This window comes from Apaloderma vittatum, unplaced genomic scaffold (assembly GCF_000703405.1).
Source record: "Apaloderma vittatum isolate BGI_N311 unplaced genomic scaffold, ASM70340v1 scaffold24007, whole genome shotgun sequence".
In the NCBI taxonomy this organism is placed as follows: Eukaryota; Metazoa; Chordata; class Aves; order Trogoniformes; family Trogonidae; genus Apaloderma; species Apaloderma vittatum.
In genome coordinates, this window is record NW_009726123.1 from 36653 (window position 1) to 58193 (window position 21541).

Here is a 21541-nt window from a genome sequence, read left to right on the forward strand (position 1 = left end):
ACCCCCAAGTCCTTCTCTTCAGGGCTACTCTCAACCCACTCTGTGCCCAGTTTGTGTTTGTGCCTGGGATTGGCCCAACCCAGGTGCAGGACCTTGCCCTTTGACTTGTTGAAGCTCATGCAGTTTGCACTGGCCCATTTCTCAAGCCTGTCAAGGTCCCTCTGGGTGGCATCTCTTCCCTCAAGTGAGCCCACAGCACCACACAGCTCGGTGTCGTCGGTAAACTTGCTGAGGATGCACTCAGTGCTGTTGTCCGTGTCACTGGCAAAGATGTTGAACAGTGCTGAGACTGGTCCCTGTCTTTAGGTACCTCAGTCACTGTCCATAACAGCCCCACCTCGCTGGTGGTCCTCAGCTGTCTGAATTTGCCAAACTGTAAATGGATTAGTTAGCACGAGAAGCCAGGGGTCCGTTCACGTATCATTTGTTCTGCTTTTAACAGAAGGAGCCATCAAAGCACAGAGAACCTGGATGACCACCAAAAGGACACCTCGGTCTGAAAGCCCTGAATGCAGTGACTTTCCAAACACAGTCTCACATCCTGTGCACAAACTCTGTGAGCGTCTTCCAGCGCATTTCTCTGCTCGCATTTTATCAAAAAGGATGAAGGATGATTCTGACACAGTCAATAATGGAACCGAGAGAAGACGTCGCCATGCAAAATAGATCTCTAACTCCATGCACTGTGCTCCAAGACATTACAAATGTTCAGGAATATAAGCTATTGAAGGCTTGGGTTAATTTTGATTTTCAATGATTAATGAAAAGCTGTGATCTCATTGCAACAGGAAATATTGTAGACTTGTAGGTCGAGGGGAAAAAAAGTGTAGATGTGATGCACCACCCAAATTTTAGCTCGTGGTATATTTCGCCCTCAGAGGCTGGAGTGGATTTTGAATATAACCTCTACCTATAAACTGCACACTAGGGAGTTTGAAAAGCACTTGGGAACCCTGAAGTACAACATACAGGGTTGGGATTTACTTTATTTTGAAATTAAGAAAGTCACTAATGCAGATATTTTTTGAGGACTTTCTCACAAAAAGTTTTTCTGAAAGAGATTTTGATGTAATTTAACTTTAGAGATTTTATACTAAACAGAACCCTATTTCTCAGTACGGGATTTCCTTGCTTCTGAAACCTCTAAACTGATCTTTGTCAGAAAATGGCATTTTCAGAATGAACATCTCCCCTCAGGATACCCACAATCAATAGCCCCTTCCAAAAATTGGACTATACCATTCTTTTTTCTGTAAATCTTGGCCTTTAAGTAATTGTGATGCTCACGCATTCTCAGGTGGTGCAGGCTCTCTGCCTCACAGGACGCTGTGACGTTTGTGTAAATCTCCGTTTGCACACAGTGTTTTATAATAATGGGGCTACACCTGACTTCTAAGTGGTGATTTTTTTCAGTCAGAGACATGAACTGAAACGTCAGTTCTACTATAGATTTACACTGCTGGACACGTTTTGTAGACGAAAGACACAGCTCACCTCAGGCACTTGCTGGAGCACTTCAGTCCAGACCTGGTCATTCTGGGCTGCTTCTGGAGGGAGTGCACACACAGGGGCTGGCTCCAAGCTCAAGCTGAAAGGACTGAACTCTGAAGACGTGTCTGAAGTGGGAGGGGAGAGCGATGACTCCAAGAGCCGAAGGCTTGTTTGCCTTGAAGACATTAACACAATACAGGACCCGAATTTCCAGCCCGCTGGCTTCGCCGTGTGGGTCAGTGGGAAGGTGCCTTTATTTTACCCTGGAAGTGCCTGTGGAGGACTGGGTGCTGCTGTTCGGGAGCACTTGCAGTAGGTGGCTCTGGAGACAGTGACCACGAGTTACTCGCTTGGGGCCATCTGGGAAGTGACTCGCGGTGCTGGGACTGGGAACCGGGAAAGCTTCTGCTGAAAGAGCCTGAAGTAACATCAGTGCATCCACCGAGTGTCTCGTTGAGTTTAATGCTGAAAGCTTTTCAGGCGAGTTTGAGGTCTAAGGCCTAATGAACGGTCCTAATTCAGCAAAATGCTTAATCATGAGTGAGCTTTGAAGAATATATTCTGGGTGTGCGTGGGTAAGAGTTAACTCTGTGTTAAGACTTCTCTTGAATTGACATGAAAGGCTGTTGTTTTGTTTGTTGGGTGGTTTTGTTTCGGTTCTTGGACAAATCGAGATTTGTAGGCCTGGAGCATATTGTTTACAACAATAAAAACCATAAGCTTGTTTACAGTTTTGACTCTGGAATTCGAAATCGCAGATTTTCTGCACTTTAAAGTAGGTGAGTGATGTAGTAATATCACGTATCTCCAAAACATCATAGAAAACAGTTTTGGGGGGTTGATTTATTCTGTACTATTTGTGGATTTATTTTGTAATATTTGTGTATTTCTGAATATCCTTCTTGAAAAACAACCAGAAGTCCTGGTAAAGGTCGTTAACATTTTTTAATGGGTTATGTTTTCAGTTGCCATAGATCTGTAGCTATAAGGCAGTGGATCCATGTCAGTTTAGATAAGCTGAATATTTAGCCCAGTGATACAAGGGTTGCAGAAGCTGCTGTCTGTGGTTGATTGGAATTAATCTGAATGTGGCTTGAGATATTATTTCTAGATCAATTGTGCAGTTGTCACTAAGTTGCACAACCCCCAATCTGAATTCAGTCTCTTGCAAGGTAAACGGAGTTGATTGTAAACTGTTTTCCCCAGAGAGGCAGCGATTTTTCTCTAACAGAGATGTGCTCAGTCCTCACTTTGCATGTGGTAGCAATAATGGGAACTGCCAAAAAAAAATGAAAGCTTCTATACATGAAATGTGTGTAGCAGAGTATTTTTGTATTTTTATTTTATTATTTTATTTGATTATCAGAGTTGTACTTCTGTTAAGAAAATGAATGTATTTTTGTAAGTAAAAAGAACGGAGAAGCAAGTTCAGGGTAACATTTGTTTTGTAATTTTCTTTTTTTAGAGCTCAGTGTTGGTGCTGTAAAATGAATGAACTTTGTGCATCTTCTTGTTTTCAATGGTGCATATGCCTCCTGTATGTTCAGAACATGTGACTGAAAGAAGCAGATTCTCATATTGACAACCGTTCAGATTAAAGGCTAATCTAATGTAAACCTCCTGCCTTGCACTGATTGGCAGTAATGAGGGCCAGGTTCAATCCCCAGGGGCTCTCATTCAAGTAATACCCAAACAGAGTCCTAGGAGTGTGGGAGATGGGATTAAACCAGCTGGGTGCCTCATCGACAGCGCTTCCCCACCTGCACGCAAGCGGTTCCAACAAGTGGATTGACACAAAAAGCGAAGAAAAGAAAAGGATAACGGAGTTACGTGTCACCCAATAGTAGCCCGTAAGGCCGTTCCTCGCCCTTGTTGAGGTTTAGTGCTGGCAGCCAGAGCTACTGTGATGGGCTGGTTGCTGGTTAGTCAGTAGCTGAACTGGTTACTGGTCTTCTCTTCCAGTTTCATCTCCCTTGTGATTTGTCTGAAGATAATTTTGAAACCTTGCAAGGTGATCCTGCCTTCCTGAGCATTACCGCTGGGGATAGGTCTCCCTGTGGGTCATGTCGCTGTCCCCCCTCACTGAAGGAGAGGGTTGCTGTCAGCCACCGCCACCAGCCGTGTCTCCCGCTAGCCACGTTCTCCCGCCTCGCCGTACCCTGTCTGCCCCTGCGTTTGCTGACTCGCTACGGCTTAGGTGGATTAGTTCACTTGTGTGCTGAGTCCCCACTTGAAGAGGTGAGTACCACCTTGGACATCTGTCCCCAGAGAGGCCCTGAAGGCTTGGACCGTCAGTGCCAGGTCACTGGCTTTTCAGGAAGGGCTCTGTAGATTTGAGTGTTAATTCCTTAAGTCGCTCCTGCACCGTATAAGAATGGCTGCCAGATTCAATCACTGCTGCATCCTCTTGTCTCTGTTCACCTTCTTCATTCCAAGCAAAAAAGTTGAAGTAGACAATGTTTTAAAGCTGAACCCTGCTTTTTTGGGGGGGTTCATAGTTTGTTCCCGAATATCACTTGTTCATCTCCTTTTCTACTTGCCTTTCTGGACTGTAGATAGAAAATGCAAAATTAAATCCGTCTTCTTGAGAGGAGAAGGTTCCTTAATGGAAATTCAGGTCCTTTAGGACCTGGTGTTTGTTGTTCAGCTCTTTGAAGATGAAGAAGAGAAGTTAGCTCAAAGCCTCATGCAGTCGGGTACAGTCAGTAGCAGTCTAGTGTGTAGCAGTCAATCCCATACCTCACTTTAATGTCATATCACAGTCTTCAAGTGTTACAGTAGAGTTTTCCTTCTGAAACTTCTAGACTGATGGGAAGGACAGTTGGATTCATACAACTGGCAAGTGAGGGGGAGAGGGGTTTTTTTGTGCAATTTTTGAGATCACAGGTTTCTCATGCTACACTAAATGCTTTTCCTTTTTTTTATTTTTTACTTAACTTTCTACAAGACCATGGTGCAGATATTTAGCAGGAGTGCTAAGTATTACGATTACAAAAATGTGTGTATGTTAGGGGCTTAAAGTATGAAATCAGAGAGGTTGCACAACATTAGGCACTAAATCTGCTGCATAAAACAGATGCTAACGCTTCATTTGGAAGACAAGGCAGCATCATATGTCTCTGTCCCTGAGGCAGAGGAGGTTGGAGGCATTTTGCTGTGTTGCACCTGAGAATCAGAGTCTCTGAAGGCACAAACAGGCAGGACACGGAGCTGGACAAAGAACAGAGAATGGTCCTAGAGCTGTGATGCTTTGCAGCACAGTTGTGTCTCTGACCCCAGCTGGAGAGCAGCAGTGCTGTTGGATGCTAAGGAAATGTGAATGCTTGCTCTAGAAGTGCGGAAGCAGAAATAAATCTTATTTTCTGATCTGTTTCTTGTCCTAAATGAGGTTAGACTTCCAGCTGTGCCCTGCAGCTTTCTGTCCTCAGTTTCGCTGCACTCTGCTGGAGATGGTGAAGCCTTGTGGAACCGACAGTCACCTCAGGTTCACCCAGTGGAGGTGCGCTTCCAAGGCCCTGCACCCATCCCCTGCCAGTTCGTCTTTGCTGATGTGCGTGGAATCATCCATAGTCTGCAAAGGATCAGCAGGATTTTCTTCACACCCTAGTGCCCTCTATCATAAGCTTTCATCTCTGAGGACTTACCTAGAGGATTTTTTCACCTGCCAAAAGCCAGCTCAGGCCTCCAGCTTGTCACCGAGATGATGGAAGCAGGTTTACAAGGACTGCGAAGTTTCTGTCCAAATCAGACAGAATTCATTGGGGTGAACAAAGAGCAAAGACCCTGCAATCCTCTGCCAAGGGCTCTTGGCTTGGCGTCGATAGCTGGGTGGAAATATGTTGGATGTGGAGACCCCAATGCCATATGCAGAGCGGAGGAGACTCAGAGGACCAGTTAATACTTTCTGGTAACCACATATTCCCACACTTGTTTTGTCCCTGTCTGATTCCCTCCCTGAGCCACTGTTCATATAAAAGCAGATCAATGAAAGAAGCAGCAACTTGACTCAAGAGATGACCAGGGACTAGAGGAAAGAGGGTGGGATTTCGGTGCTGGAGGCTTCTCTGGGAAATGGATGGTTGGCAGGAGCAATGCTATAAAAGCCAAGAAATATGTATCTTAATTATTCTGACTATACAACTGAAATAATGAGTAGCTTAACAGAGAGCCCAGTCAGAAAACATGCTGGGATGTTGGCCTTCTCCGTGTCACAGCATAGAAGGGAACGTGTTTTGGTCCCGCTGCTGTGAGCACTGATGGCAGGCTTGGTGTCGGCAGGCAGTAACGAGCCAGTTCGGAAGTGCCTGACAGACCCACTCTAAATAAGGACCAGTAGGGGAGTGTGGGGTGTAGTGCACAAGGGTCTCACACAAGAATCATAGAATTGTTTCTGTCATCTAGTCTGTCCACTAACCTGGCACTGCCTGGTCCACCACTAAACCATGTCAACACATCTACACGTCTTTTAAACACCTCTGGGAATGGTGACTCCACCACTTCCCTGGGCAGCCTGTTCCCATGCTTGACAACCCTTTCTGTGAAAAATTTTTGCCTGATATACCCATTTTAACTCTCCATGGTGCAACTTCAGGCCATTTCCTCTTGTCCTGGAAACACAAAGAGAACCAGAGTTCAGCCTTTGTTTTCCTTCACCTCTCTTTTCAGAGCCCACTGCATACTCTCTGGTTGCCAGCAGACAGTGGTGGACTTGTTGCCTACCCAAGTAAAAGGAACTGCACAAGGAAGCCAGAACTGAGACAGGGCAGTCTGAGTTAATCCAAAAATTAATTGAAACTGGACATAATTTCAGAATAGTCAGTGGTGGCACTGAGCGAACGCCAGTGTGCCTGTGGCCCCCACTCGTGTTTGCTCATGGTCCTCCAAGTGCCGGATATCCCTGGAGAAGTAATAAAGACTAATTAGGTAAAAGGGACTTGGGTCTCATGATATAAACCAGGGACAGAGCAGGCAACAGGTTTAATCCATCAAAGCCACTGTGTATTGGGCATGGACTGCTACTGGAAGGTAATTCTTCCCACCACCAGCTAGGGCTGGAATCCCACTGCGTGAAAAAAAAAAAAAAGGAGCTTTTAGAGATAAAGGAAACACAGCACCTGTCCACATGAGAAGAAATAAGACAGAGGGGGGAGGGGAAAACCCCTCACTTTCCAGCTTGCTCCTGTACCTCTCTGCAACTCACAGCTGGCAGCTGAGGATGAATGATTTAATTTGCTCCTGAAGTGTAACACTCCTGCTGGGGATGAAGCAATGAAACATGGTGGGACTTCAGCAGCAGAAGCTCTACTTGATTTTTAAGGTTTCTGGCTTCAAGAAGCTTTGAATTTTTTTCCTGTCTCTGATGCCTGGTTGTTAGAAGCCATTTACTTAGTGTTGTGTGCTTGCCTTCTGCAGAATGGAAGAGCCAGAGATCTTTGGAGGGGATGATGTGTCATCTACTGGTTTGCGTAGCGGTTGCCACTGGGCTTTGTGGTTTTACCTTTCTTCCCTTTCCTTACCCCTTGCTAATAAGATTGCAATAAAAAATAGGGAGGAAAAAAAAAGAAAAACAAGAAGTGCTGACAGTAAGTATATAAAGCCATCCGAGATGAATTTCAGAAACCTAAGAAAGCGTTTATTTTCCTAAAAACCGAAAAAGTGATTTTTAAAAAAAACTGAAGGAAAATCTCTATGCAACTGAGTCCATTTTTACTGCAGCTTCTCTGGGACCACTTAGTGGCCACGGCAATGGAGTCTCGTGTTACTGTGAGAAACTTCTAGTAGAGGTTCCCAGCAGAGCCACCAACAAAGCTGCCCTGAGGACAGCTGGCACGTAAGGAAGACGTCATCCCTCAAGGCTTCAAATTATCGCTTAAAAACTATGGCAAGTTTTCAGTACCATTACTTTATTCTCCAACTTAGTGCTCGTCAGCAGCCAGAGGACTCAGGTAGAGGGTAAATGGATAAAAGAACATTCACATTATTACCTAGTTTATGAACACAAATTCATCTTTTAAAGTTTTGGGAGGTTGTACACAAAATCAAAGTCTGATTTGAGATGAAAAAACTAATTTAAGGTTTTATTTTTTTCAAAGGCACCAAGAGCACAGGCTTTCTTTGGACGGACAAAGCCACTCACAGCCACTCACAAACACTCACAGCCACTCACAAACCATCAGAAGTTTCAGTAAAGGGAAACGAAATGAAATGAAATGTCAGTATATGAAAATAAGAATTGTAACAATGTTTCATCAACGTGATTTTGAAAAACATTAGCTGTGCATTTCTGGGCATAAATCTGAGTGTGACAACATCTCTCTCTTCACAAGGGAAATCCCAGCAAGTGCTATTTTATGTCTGATGTGTACATGTCCCCACCCCAAGTTACGTACATCACACAAACTGTTCCTCGTGGTCATGGTATCAACTTGTAACATCTACAACTGTGGACACAGGGAAATCGGCCACGATGACAACGAAGCTCAGGAAAAGACTTAAAACCGGGTAAATTAGGAATTCCACTTCAAATGCAACTCCCAGAGCTCATGTTTTCACACAGCAGCAGTGAGCCTGAGGTTGTCCTGAAGGTAAATAGAAACACGGGAAGTTCCACCTCAACATGAGGAGAAACTCCTTCACTGTGAGGGTGACAGAGCCCTGGGCCAGGCTGCCCAGAGAGGGTGTGGAGTCTCCTGCTCTGGAGACTTTCAAACCCCGCCTGGACACCCTCCTGTGTGGCTGCCCTAGGGGATCCTTCTCTGGCAGAGGGGCTGGACTAGACGATCTTTCGAGGTCCCTTCCAACCCCAAACATTCCATGATTCTATGATTCTAAATAATAATGCACATGAGTAAGGTAAGGGCTTTAATCAGTTTTGCACTAGTTTCTTTAATCTTTTTTTTAGGTAAGCGTGTTAATTAAAATAAAGTTTAAAATATTTAAGGTTTTTGGGGGTGAGGGGTGTTTAATGTAATCTTTTCTGATGACCTGTCTGGAAGAAGTAGCTGGTTATCCCACTAAACTTACTAATAAATAATGAACTGTAGCATTACACCTCATATAATCTATACAAAAGGTTGTTATTAACCCATATGACAGTGCAGCTCAAATAGAAAAAGTAGTTGGTTTATCAGTGGTGTCTCACCAAGTGAGCAACCGCCTTCATTTGCAGATTCTGTTAGTTCCTGCCCTCAGTGCCCTGTGTTAGAGCGTGGTGAGTTCCAACTGCTTGCACATTCTTCTCTGAAGTTTTCAGCACTGAAAAGTAAATTCTCTCTACCATTGGTATTATGCTTGATGCATCTTGAATGATTTGGGCCTTTGTTTCATGTTCAGCTTTGGTGCAGACCAGCTCATAGGTTTAGAGAGGATTTCTTGACTAGAAATAAGCAATTCTCTTAATGTAAGGATTTAACTCTTCTGTGATACCTGGGGTTATATTTCAAATGCAGTATTTGTCCACAGGCACACAGCACACCATGACGAACTGGTGCAATGTCCTGACCGAACTATTGACAGCTTTTAGTGGCTGACGTGCACTTGCTTGTGTCTGCTCTCATTGCCGTGCCCTGTGTGCGGGTGGTTCCTGGGGCTCCCCTGGGGAGCTGGAAAAACCCTGCAAATGGCCTGCTGCGACCCGAGACTGAGCACGCTCCTGGTGGGACACACTGCCTTGCGCCCGTCTAGAAATAATACAGATAGGAACTCATTCCAAAAAGAAGGAGCTAATTTTTATACACTGTTTGGCTGCACGACAAACTTACAGAAGCAGCGTTTGAGGCACGTGCAATTCAAGGCACTCAGCAACGGTGAGCGTGGAGCACCCCCTGATCAAACAGTGACACCGAGAACAGGTGCTTGTTACGTACAGGATGAAGCCCACGGTCACCAAATTATTTTACCTGTTTTCCTGCTCCGCCTTTCATCAAAAGCTGTTAGCTTCTAGTTGCTCCACACAACGCAGAGCGCTCCTCATAGCTTGCATTAATGTTGTATCTTTAATAGCGTATTTTGTGGACAAATGATTTTTTGGACACTGGCTAAATTTCCAAACAAGCAATTAAAAAAAAAAAAAGAGATTATATTAGTCCTGAGACAGCAGCTCCAATTCTACAATCTTATCCCTTGATTCCTTCTCACGCAGTAAGTGCCACTGCGAAAGCCTGATAAACTGCTTAATGTTATCATGCTTTAGTTTCACGGGTAGCAATCTTGGATTACCGTCTTTTCTTTAGTGCTGCAATCCATAAATGCGTTCCATTTTCTAAATTTCACCTTTGCCTTTTCTCTCTCTGTCACTACAAATGCCCACAGAACATTTTCTTCTGTCAGCCTTTAGATTGGTTGTTCTCAAGGTGCTGGGTTATTGGACTTCCCTTCTGCCTGCTCAGCATGTGAGAAAGTTAAAACAGATATAGTGAAGGCAACATTAACAGTATTGTTTCAAAGGTAATAGGAAAAACTTCAATAGGAAGACGAGAGATGTGCAGAAATACCAGCCAGCAATCGTTTAGTTATTCAAATGTAACTAAAGTTATAGAACCATGTGCTGGGTCTGGCTGAGATCCAGTTGGTTTTCTTTGTAGCACCCGTGTGTTGCTGTGGTTTTGGGACTGAAGCGGTGCTGACCGCACACCGCTCCCGCTGTGGCTCTCGCTGAGCGACGCTTGCACAGCACCAAGGCTTCCTCCTTTTCCTGCTCTGTCTCACCAGCAAGGAGGTGAGGGATGCCCAAGAAGCTGGGGGAGGGGCATCGTGCTCAGCAACAGGAATTGCAAAAAAGGCAAAAAGGGAGGACATTCAGTGTTACGGCACTTGTTTTCCCAACAACTGTTACACATAGAATCACAGAATCATAGAATGTTCAGGGTTGGAAGAGACCTCTAGAGATCCAACCGCCCTGCCAGAGCAGGATCCCCCAGGGCAGCCACACAGGAACGTGTCCAGGCGGGGTTTGAAAGTCTCCAGAGCAGGAGACTCCACACCCTCTCTGGGCAGCCTGGGCCAGGGCTCCAGCACCCTCACAGGGAAGAAGTTTCTCCTCATGTTGAGGTGGAACTTCCCGTGTTCTAACTTAAACCCATTATTTCTCGTTCTATTGCTGGGCACCACTGAGAAGAGATTGTCCCCTTCCCCTTGACACCCACCCCTCAGATAGTTCTATACATTAATAAGGTCCCCTCTGAGCCGTCTCCTTTCAAGGCTGAACAGCCCCAGGTCTCTCAGTCTCTCTTCACAGGAGAGATGTTCAAGTCCCTTAATCATCCTTGTAGCTCTCCGTTGGACTCTCTCCAGCAGGTCCCTGTCTCATGATGAAGCCTTGCTTTCCCACAAGCCGCTGGACATGTGCCTGCTGAAGGGACAGAATCAGTCATTGGAGTTGGAGGGGCTCTCTAGAGATCATCTAATCCAACCACCCTGCTAAAGCAGGATCGCCTAGAGCACATCACACAGGATTGCATCCAGGGGGGGTTTGAAAGCCTCAAGAGACTCCACAACCTCCCTGTTCCAGTGCTCTGTCACCCTCACAATAAAGTTTTTCCCCTTATTTAAAAAGAAGTCTCTGTGTTCCAGTTTGTGCCCATTGCCCCTTGCCCACCCACTGGGCACTGCTGGCAAAAGTCCAGTTTCATCCTGCCTGCACCCACCCTTTGGCTACTCATCGACAGCCGTAAGGTCTCCTCTCAGCCTCCTCTTCTCCCGGATGTACTGACTAAACTCACTTCACTTCACTGTTTTTGCTTCTGTTTTACCTGCTACACTGTCTTTAACTCAACCCATGAATCCTTCTTGCTTTCTTCCTTCCAACTCTCTCTGTGGTCCTGCACAGGGCAGCACACGAGCAGCTGGGCTCAACCCTCCACACGAGCTGACACACGGGAGAGCCACTTCCCCAGCTCCCCCAGAGCAGCAAGCACAGAGAGGTGTGATCAGTGGGCACAGGAGGGGAAAAGGGTCTTGTTTCTACACACCACGGATATTCCACATGGGCACACCTTCTTCCAAACTCCCTCCACCTAAACTACACTCTTAGTAACACCAGTGTGAAATCACATCTAATTCTACTACAGTATTCCTAAATCACGACAGTGTAATATTTCAGGCTTTGACAGAAGTGAGGAAACAACACCACAGCGTTTACACAAATTTCTCTATTGTGCAAGTTTACTATCACCTAAAACCACCAACATATCAAAGATCAAGATGGAAACATCAGCTCGGAAGCTTGTAAAAACATGTGTTTTCAGCCACTGATAAAGATCTGGTCTGTACCGCAAGAGGTATATTTAAAAAACGTTGCTCAGTATAAAAAAAAGTTAATGTTTCCAAGAATCAAATAAATAATTTACAGTGATATGCAACAAAAAAATTATGGAAACCCAGCAGAGATGTGAGACAGACTGTTGTCTGGAATCTGCAGTCTTATACAGTCAGTTTAAAAGTCTCCCACTGTAAGACAGGCATTACAGAATCACTGCCAAAACCTACATTTCACTGCTGGGCTGTTCTGAAGGACTGCTGCTGTCTAAAGCCTGGGAGGAGCAGTCTCTGAGGACTTCCAAAGAACTCGTGATATCCAGACTTTCGGAAGAAGTGGGTCTACACCCTTCTGTGGAACTGATGATGTCCAAAGTTTTGGAAGAGCAGGCGCTGTAGCCTTTCGTGCTGGCATCTCTGACGACTATCTCCTGCGTGGGTGTGAACAGTAACGGAACGAAGCCCTCGCTGTCCGCCGTGAGAACAATCCAAGACGAACCTGTGACGACACAGAAATGCCTGTTTGTAAATTTTCCCCTGATTTGGTACGTTTAAGGCACAAAACTTATGTCTTCTAAAATTTAGCTTATCAAAAATAAAATTCTATATGTTTATGTAGTTTTTCTAGAAACAAAAACGTTTGGGGAGATACAGGTTGTATAATCTCAAAAAGAAAGGACCGTTAACAACCACGTGAAACAGCTTCCTGACCAATTTCACGACCAAGAGACAAGACCATAATAAATGCACGCCTCAAACAAGGAGGAGGAATGAAATTCTGAACCGAATTCATAAGCATCCAGACTGGGTTTTAATTAGGTGTTTGTAAGCTATATCACAGTGATTAAGTTGTGCAGACACTGTAAAAAGATTTATTAAATTAAATGACAAAATCATAAAAGCAATTTAGAAACTGCTTCTAATATGTAATTTCAATATAACTAATTCAAATAAATTTGACTTCACATCATCATTAGTGTTATTTTTACAATTTGAAACCGTTTACCAAATCCAAAACAATGACTTCTACCCATTCATATAAACCAGAAGATTTTCATATTTGTATCCATTGAGTTAAAGAAGAAATAAAAGAGAGCTTGTGGGGGTTGAGGGAATTCAGAGAAACATTTCCATCTGTTTGTAAATTTACGTTATGTAACTTCACATAACAAGCAAGGTCATGAGAAGATTGTCGCTTAAAAGCAGGCAACCCTCTAATCTCTTGGCTTCGTGTGTCACTTGGACAAAACTTTAAGGGTAGCTGTATGCATGACAGTTGGACCTGATGATCTTAGAGGTCTTTTCTGACCTTAATGATTCCACAATTCTATGATTACTCACTCCTGAGCAACCACTTCTGTTGAGTTTATGAGAAGTCGAAACTAACGCAGGTAATGGGGGCACATTTCTCGCCAGATATTGTTCATGACGTAGCTCAAAATAAATTTCCACTCTAAAAAATTAAAGAGATGGGTATCTACAAACCACCCTACTGTTACTGCTGGCTATCTCATGCGTTTCCGAGTTGTGCCACAACATTATTAAAATAGTTTTTGAGTGTTCCGGCACGGGTACCTGCTCCTGCAACAGGACAACTGCCAAACTAGCATAAAATAGTGGTAAGAACCTTTTCAAGATTCGATCGCTAGCGAATTACCTGACTGTGGATTTATCCAGGTATTGAAATTATAGACTGGCCCAGGCTGGAAGGGACCTTAGAGATCATCTAATCCAACCTCCCTGTCACGGGCAGGGACGCCTCTCAACTAGACCAGGCTACTCAAGGCCTCATCCAACCTGGCCTTGAACGCCTCAAGCGAAGGGACATCCAAAACTGCTCTGGACAATTTATTCCAGTCTTGCCACCCTCATACAAATTTTTCCTTAAGACCAAATCTAAATATCTTTAACTTAAATCCACTTCCCCTTGTCCTATCAGTGGACACTTTTGTAAAAAGTGGAACTGTAAACATATTCAAACAACTACTTAAAGAAAATACTTGCACAACCCTAAGAACACCCTTAAGGCTTTGGAATAGCTGCTCAATAATGTGCAAGGAGGGAGGCAGCAGACACGGCAGGCAAGCAGCTGGAACAGAGTAAAGAGAATATCTGTAGTAGTGAGGGAGCCGTATTCCAAATACATGTTTTCTACCTTTGCCAAAAGTAAGACACTTGCAGGTGACAAATAAGGATGAACAGGTCACAGCCGAGAATTCCCCTGCAATAAGAAAGGTATCCTTCACCGCAAAAACTGAAGAGAAATGCACTGCTAAAATTTTTAGAGCTACTTTTCTTAAAGGAGATCAGATGCTGGAACTACAAATTAAAATATAAAAAAACTGTATTCCAAACCCAGCAGTCAACCTTAACCTCCTCACCACTCAGATTTCTCTATTCAGAATAGCTGAAAACATAAATAAGATACTGGGTGACAGTAATTTCCCTGTATAACTAGCTATTTGATAAGGGGGTGTTAACTTGTAAAAGTTCACCAAAAAAAAAGAAATAAAAAAAGAGCAACGTAAAGATTCTTCTCAGTAAAAGCCCAGAGAAGAATCTTTATGTTATAAAACAAATGAACAAACTTTTATTAATAATATTCCATTATTTATTCCTTGTTGGGTTGTTTTGCAGATGGGATTAGACACGTTGCTGTTGCTCACTGAGAATGTCGCAAAAACGTTTTTAGTATTGGATAAGGACAACATACCGTGTTGCATTTCCACAAGAGAGAGATTGAATATCTGCTGCACTACATTTAGACGGAGTTTACCACCACAAAGAATAACGGCTCGTCTTTCATCTGAATCGCTTCTGGAAAGCTGCTTCTGTAAATTCAAGAAAAGAATCATTAGACACCGTGATGTATATTTAAGCAGAGATGTCAAAATGGCATTAATCAAAACAGGATCTCAGACAGACTGTCAACAACAGCACTTGCAGAAAGGCAAATGCTACATTCATTCAGAACTATTTGCAAGATTTGTATTTTTAAGTCTCTGCTCTCAAAGGGCTGACTGGTGAGCGACAGCAAGTAACGGCGCTCATTCAGCACGTGTCACGACGACAGGAGAGCAAATCGCACGCTGCTGCTGAAGAAAGCACGATCCTCAGCCACAGCGCGGCCCTGACTCTCATCCTGCTACCTGTGAGGGACGTTGTCCTGGGGAGTCTGTAAAGCTGCAGGTTTTCCATCCTTCCCCCTCTCTGATCCACAACTTCAGAAGAGGCGAGAACTCCCTGCCCATGAACAGCTGGGATGAGGACGGGACTAACCAATCAGCAGGGCTCATGTGTCTTACCTTTGACCATCACTGCCCCAAAGCCTTAAAATCCAAAAGGTGTCTTTGAAGAACATCCCCCACGGGGCAGAACAAAGCATTGTCGAAACTCTGTGAAAGATGGAAACTACTCTCTCTGTCTTAGCGTAGGATAAAACTCTCAGAACCACACCACTTCCCAGGGAAGCCCTGATAACACCTCTGGGTCACGCCAAAAACACCATCAAGTAGATCCCGACTCCTTCTCTGTGCCGTGGAGGGACCTGTCCATGCGCAGGGAGGGTGTGTGGCAGAAGGGAGGGTGTGTGGCAGAAGGGAGGGTGTGTGGCAGAAGGGAGGGTGTGTGGCAGAAGGGAGGCTGGAGGCGCACAGATGCTCTTTGCCTCCTTCCACCAATAAAGTCCCAAAGACGCTGCTTCTTGGAAACATTTTGGGTTTCCTCGATATTTTTTGTAAAATACAGCAAGTGACTTGGGCAACAGAGAAATGATCACGGCTCAGCACATGAGGTAAGGATCCCGGTTCGCCCATTAACGATTTCTGAATCAAATATTCTCTCACTAAAGTTAAAATGCAGCATTTTCTGCCAGACTTGCCCACGTCACTCGGAATTCATAATTTAAGTGCTTTTCTTGCCACTAATCAGCACTCATCAAAATATGGAGGTAAAATCACGGCATTACTTTAATTTGTGAAGCACCCCTCATGCAAGCGTAGCTTTTCTAGTTCTCAGAACACCAAGACAAGCCGATACATAATACGGTTTCAAACTCTGTGTAAAGAGAGATCTGAATATAAAACCTTAACAAACATTTGTGCTACCTCAAATTAAAGCAGCTTCTAAACAAACACCTCCGACAAATGAGAACACCAGACTTGCTGAGGGAAACCTTCACTTTTCAGAGTTATGCCCCATATATAATTAAGATTTAAGAGAGCTAGAAAAAATTAGACTTAGTACATGTTTATGATAGGAAACAGTGAAGAAAGTGAGGGACTATAATAGATAATAGATAATCTAGGACCTAAGAGTTCAATGCTACTGAAGTTGAGAATAATTTTTTGCAATAATAAAGCTGAAAAGTGAGAGCTTATTGAAAGGGAAATTGCAGTTTAAATGACTTTGAATATTGACTGAGCTTTATTAATCTGAATTCTAGAAGAGACCGAGCAGGTTTGTGCCATGTTTCAGTAACTGGGTAATGCTTTCTAGCATGAGATTTAGAAGTGCCTTCTTTCAGCCAGGGAAAATGTCTTTCACATGAAATTTCATTTTAAATCTATTCTTAAGCTCCGTTAGTGGAATTATCTATTGTGTCCCTAAGGGTCTCTTTCTTTCTTGGATGGTGCTCTCAATATTAATTAGCAACATTCCAGTTTCCGAGCCAAAGCATTTTTCTCTTTTTCATCTGTCTCCATTATTTTAGTTGTTCTCATGGGAGGACAGGAGACAGAAACCCCTAGAAGTCACCTGGGAAAAACATTATCCTCCTAGATCTTCACATAAGTCCTTAATTCTGCAGATGAACTGTCCCATGTGGGTTCTCTGGAGTCCCACCAGCCTCTGTGCAGGAGAAGGGAGCACCTGCCTGGAGCAGAGCCAGCGAGCTCAGCCCGGCACAAGGTGGGGACAGGGGGCTGCACGCTCCCCAGTATTACATCGCTTTAAAAACACCGAAAGCCTGAGGAGTAATGGGACTTGTAACATCAGTCCCACATGAAGGAACAGGAGGTAAATCTAATCCTATTGCCCATTAGATGACAATGTCTTTTCTTCCCCAGAAATACTCCACTTTTACCACTGGTACAGACAGAATGAAAGCACTACTGCAGTATCCATCTGAAAAGGCGATAGTTTTAGATATGTTAGTTGAAGTTTAGTTTAAAAAAAATTACCTGGAGTGTTTCCCTCATTATACCTCACATCAGAGAAAAACAGAAGTATGGAGTTTTAAAAGAAATGTATATAGGGTCTGAGATCCAGTTACAGGAAGAGCAGGGAAGAAGGATGACAACAACAAGCCAGGCTTATGTAAAGCCTACCCAAGTCTAAATAAGAATCCTTCCGGATTCACCTGCACGCAGCGAGATCACTCCTCCTCACCGAATTCGCGGGCACTAAACACTTGTAGGGTGTTGTCCCTCCCACGCACAATCTGACCAGAGTTCGGGTTTTCAGTCTGTACAGAGAACACACATCCGTAAACAGATTTTACCATTAAGGTTTCTGGTACTGATATTACCTGGCAGGTGATGGTAACAAACGAGGGCTCCTGCGAAGATGGGTACGGTGAAAGATTCCTCTTACCGAATTTTAACAGCTCCGTTAATTCACAGAGATGCTGCTGTAATTCTGTGAAGTTACCGGACAGTTTTTCTACGTTTTTCAAAAAGTAACTCGCCTCCTTTTCACTGAATAGGTTATTCTTGTAAGAATTTGGTATTTTGGAAGCTGCATCTACCTGCCTCTTCGGAGAAGTTGGCCTGTTAGAAAACACCAGTGATGGGGCAGAGAGCGCCACAGTCTGATTAACTGGTTCGGCATTGAGAGACTCAACAGCTGGAGGAAAATTCATGGAAATCTTTTTATCTTTGAGGTCATTCAACAACAAGCTTTGTTCATAACCTGGACTCTTAATTTCTTCAATGAGTTTCCTTCTGCTCGTAGGGGATGGAATGGCAGCACGATCCGGTATCAGGAGTCCACGGCTGAGAGGGTGAACATCTGTAAAGAGATCATGAGGTACGTTTGAGAGGTTCAGATTGGAGCTCCCACTAGCTGGTGTAGATGTTGAAGCCATTTCAAGTATTAGTTCCTTAATCATCAATCGGATCATGTATTTGTCTGATCTCGAAGAGGGAAGAAATGCAGGGTCAGAGAATTTCTGTTTTCCAACCAATATCAGTAACAATTTGTTGGTCAAGAAGCACAAACCCTTTGGCTTCTCATTTTTCTCTAGCTGAATTTGTTGAATATTGGGTAAATTGGATGAAGTCAGTGAATAGACTAAAATGATGTTACAAGTGTTGGAGGCAACAGATACAGTTTGAGTTTTGGGGTCAAAAGCCATTATATCAGGAACCAAAATGCCTGGGATGCTAACTTTTTTGGTAGAGGTAACCTTTTTTTCAAAAGTCACCAAGATGAGATGTGAAGAATCTTGGCCACTTCCCGTAAGGTAGTCCTTGGGCCTCAGATGAAGAAGAGGACTGGAATCAGCACCCTGCTTGCTAGAAAGTAGGTGCGTTAGGTCCACAGGAGATGTAACGACAGACGAGGGCTTCTCAGAGTCCAGCGACTTCTTCCCCCCATCCATGGAATACTCTTCCTCACCGCCTAAGCTGGACTGCGAGAGGAAGGACTCTGTTTCGACGCTCGCAGGAACTTCAAACGCGACGCCAGCGTTCAAGCCACAGATCTTGTCTAGAGGCAGCTCAGTGGCGACAGCAATTTGGAAACTCAGAGTAGCTTCCACAGCACAGATGTAGCCTCCCACGTCAAAAACTGGGCAAAAGGAACACGCGTTTAGTGTTTTCTGAGCGTCGTCCCAAATGTAAGAATGAAGGGCGCTGCCTACTCCCACGACTAAGCGACTGCCTTCCTTCGTCCAACAAGCGCAGTGGATGAGGCCGCTGCCTTTGATATCTGCTTTAATTCTGGAGTTGTTGAGATGAACGGAGTGCAGGACCGAGGCATCCCGCGTCGTCAGCACGGCCAAGATCTCCTTCTTGGGATGCCACACGCAGCCTTGGGGCAGCACTGGAAACGGCTCGCTGATGTCGCAGATCTGAGAAACCAAGAGTTTATTTCTTTCTGCGCCGTTAAAACAGAGCTGCCAAATGGTGATGTGCTTTTTGTGCTGAACAGCCAGCAGAGCCGGGGCTTCAGGGGGACACGGGCCCCAGTAGAGTCCGTGGACATGTTCGAACTGACCGACAACGCTCGAGTCGCCAAATTTTGGTTCTCCATTATGAAGGTGTAAAGAAGTTAGTATCACCTGTTTCCCATCTGTCCAGGCAATACCATGCACAGGGTGAATCGCTTGGTACAAGGCATTAAGGCCCGTTCTCAGCAGCTTCGCCTTTCCTAGTTCCATGATTTTTAATGTGAGACATCTACAAAAATTAGAAGGAAAAGGAAAAAAAAAAGTTATTGTTGAGGATAGAGGACAATACCTGCACAGTTATTTAGCTCGTGACCCTGCCAGTGTGAACTCTTCCTTCCAGGGAAGTCAATATGCACATAATGTTCAGCTGTGGTTCATCCCCAGCCCTAGAATTTTTTGTTTATGATGTTTCCACAGTGAAATGCAATTTTAAGAGAAAGAAACTTTGCTGTTTACATAGGTTTAGCCTCCTACATCTTCATCACGAGATCAGTCCTTTCATCCTAATCAACACGTTGCTGCTTCTCCGAGTATTTTTTGAATTACTTCAATATTTAAAATTTTCAAAATATCGCCTTTGACTCTCAGCTTCAAGGACCATTTGTGATCAGTTAAACTAATCCCTTACAAGTATAACCAAGCATTAAAGTATTACCAATAAATACGATCCTGAATTAAATGGGTCAGAACAAGGCATTTGTATAACTATTCCAGAAGCTCTTCTAAAAAAGCAACTGCAATTTTGAAGAAAGTTAGGATCAAAGCAGGTTTTTCTAAGGAAACAAATGAGAAAAGGCTTTAAAAGAACTTAGAACACAGACCCATATGCCACGAGCCATAGCATGATAGCACACGAATGACTCACAATCTTCAACATCCTTTAAGGTAGTGATTTTTATTTTTTTTTTATTTTCCTAAGTGACTCAGCTCCTTTTTATCAAGGTTTGGAAACCACCTTGTAGCTCACTACTGTTTGTTGCATAGAAGAGATGAAAGCGGTAGGCAGCTGACAACGCCTGCAGGCTGGAATCTCCACATACCTGAATATCCATGGAAAAACATACATATATTTTCCAATGCTTTTTGAAAAAAATAATCTGCAATAATTTTGGGACAATTTTTTTGATATTGTTTTACGAGTGCTTATTTGCATAGTGTCTTGCAAATTACTGTTTTATAGGTAGGAAATAGGACTATAGAAAATGTTAATTCCACTATTTTTGAAAAACAGTTACATGATTTGCCTGATGTTTCAAGAGAAACCTTTTTAGTTATCTCTACAGAGCGTAACAGCTTCAAGACAGAGGACGGAAAACATTATTCTCCATAATCTGTAACAAGGTGTCTGGGACATGCAGAAGCCATACGCAAGACACCAAAAATTCAGAAGTGTTCAAGATTTTACACATATTTCTAGTTTTTGAGCTGTGAGCAGTCCCTACTCTGTGCACAGGAGCCAATTCAAAGGAATCGATGGTTTCCTCACTTAAGATTCTCCATAGGATTTGGCTCAGCTGCAAAGCTATGGCACAGAATGAGCTGCAGCTTTAGTAGGAAATATGAAAAATGAAAAAAAAGCGTTTGAGAAAGTCAAATGGTCAAACTGGAAGCATTTATCACAATGTGCAGGGCACTACTCGGTACTTTAAGTATCGGTGGATGATTGCAAACTTGGAGGAAGGAAATTGGAAGAGCAGATTTCAGAGACTAAAACTAAATAGAAGGTACATTATGATGATAAGATAACTTCTTCTCAAACTATTAACAAGAGCAAAATAATATACTTAGTAAACAGAAAGAAACCCAAACTTGGATACCTCTTTAGGAATAATTCTCTGGTTAGCAGTATAGTGAAAAGGGATCCAGCTTACAGTGGGTCACAAAATGAGCATTTCCACGCTGTAAGAGCGTTGCCAAATAATACAGTATCATGCCCGAATGTTTTTAAGAGAGATGCCATACCCAAGGAAGAGAATTACCCCATGTCCTCAGAACTAAGAGCGTCTCCACTGGAGTACTTGCACCTAGTTACAAGTTTAACAGTCCAAGAACAACAGAAATGCTTAACGGAGCTCAGGGAGCAGAGAAACATGAGAAACAGTTTGGAGAAGATTGCGAGTGGAAGCTTACAAACACCTGCCACTCTGCCGAGAAGAGAACACCGATCCATTGTTCTCCAGGTCTACCCTGAAGATCGCAAGATAATAATCAGCTTAGTTTCAACAAAGGAGATTTAGGTCAGCTATTAAGGAAAAATTCTAACTATAAATGATAGCTAAGCACTGAAGCAGGTTACCTTGGGGAGGGGGTGAAGGCTCTCCATGAATTTCATAATCTGCAAGAGCCAATTAAGCAAATGTCTGTCAGGGATAACTTTAAGCGCTCTGGATCCCACCTCTCGGGCAGGCAGCACTCGAGATCCTTCCCCAGCAACTCCTCCACCGCCCACCGGCCGTTCTCTAAACTCCAGTATGACCCACCTCGATCCTGTTAAGCAACCCCTGCTCACAGGAGAATGCAAACAGCAGTTGTCTGCCAGCGCTCCGAATCACACGGACGCCGCTGGGCAACACTTACCGACAAGGGCCGGAGCTGCCAACGTGCTTCAGGAGCCACGCTCAGACG

At 43.8% G+C, this 21541-nt stretch overlaps 2 protein-coding genes across 2 annotated transcripts in view; one reads left to right on the plus strand and one right to left on the minus strand.

Annotated features, from left to right (window-relative positions):
- The window catches only part of MFSD2B (major facilitator superfamily domain containing 2B), a gene marked incomplete at its 5' end in the record, with an annotated part of 32600 nt that extends 32100 nt beyond the window's left edge, over positions 1 to 500 (plus strand). Inside the window, 1 exon segment of the mRNA XM_009873172.1 lies at positions 443 to 500. Coding sequence (XP_009871474.1) covers positions 443 to 500 — 58 coding nt within the window.
- An 11472-nt stretch (positions 501 to 11972) lies between these two features.
- On the minus strand, positions 11973 to 19126 carry LOC104276747 (chromosome unknown open reading frame, human C2orf44). Its single transcript, XM_009873170.1, has 3 exons — positions 17273 to 19126; positions 14459 to 14576; positions 11973 to 12244 (listed from the first exon to the last, which is right to left on the minus strand). Exons 1-3 carry the CDS (start codon positions 19124 to 19126, stop codon positions 11973 to 11975), a joined length of 2244 nt encoding a protein of 747 aa, XP_009871472.1.
- Between the last annotated feature and the right edge of the window lie 2415 nt (positions 19127 to 21541).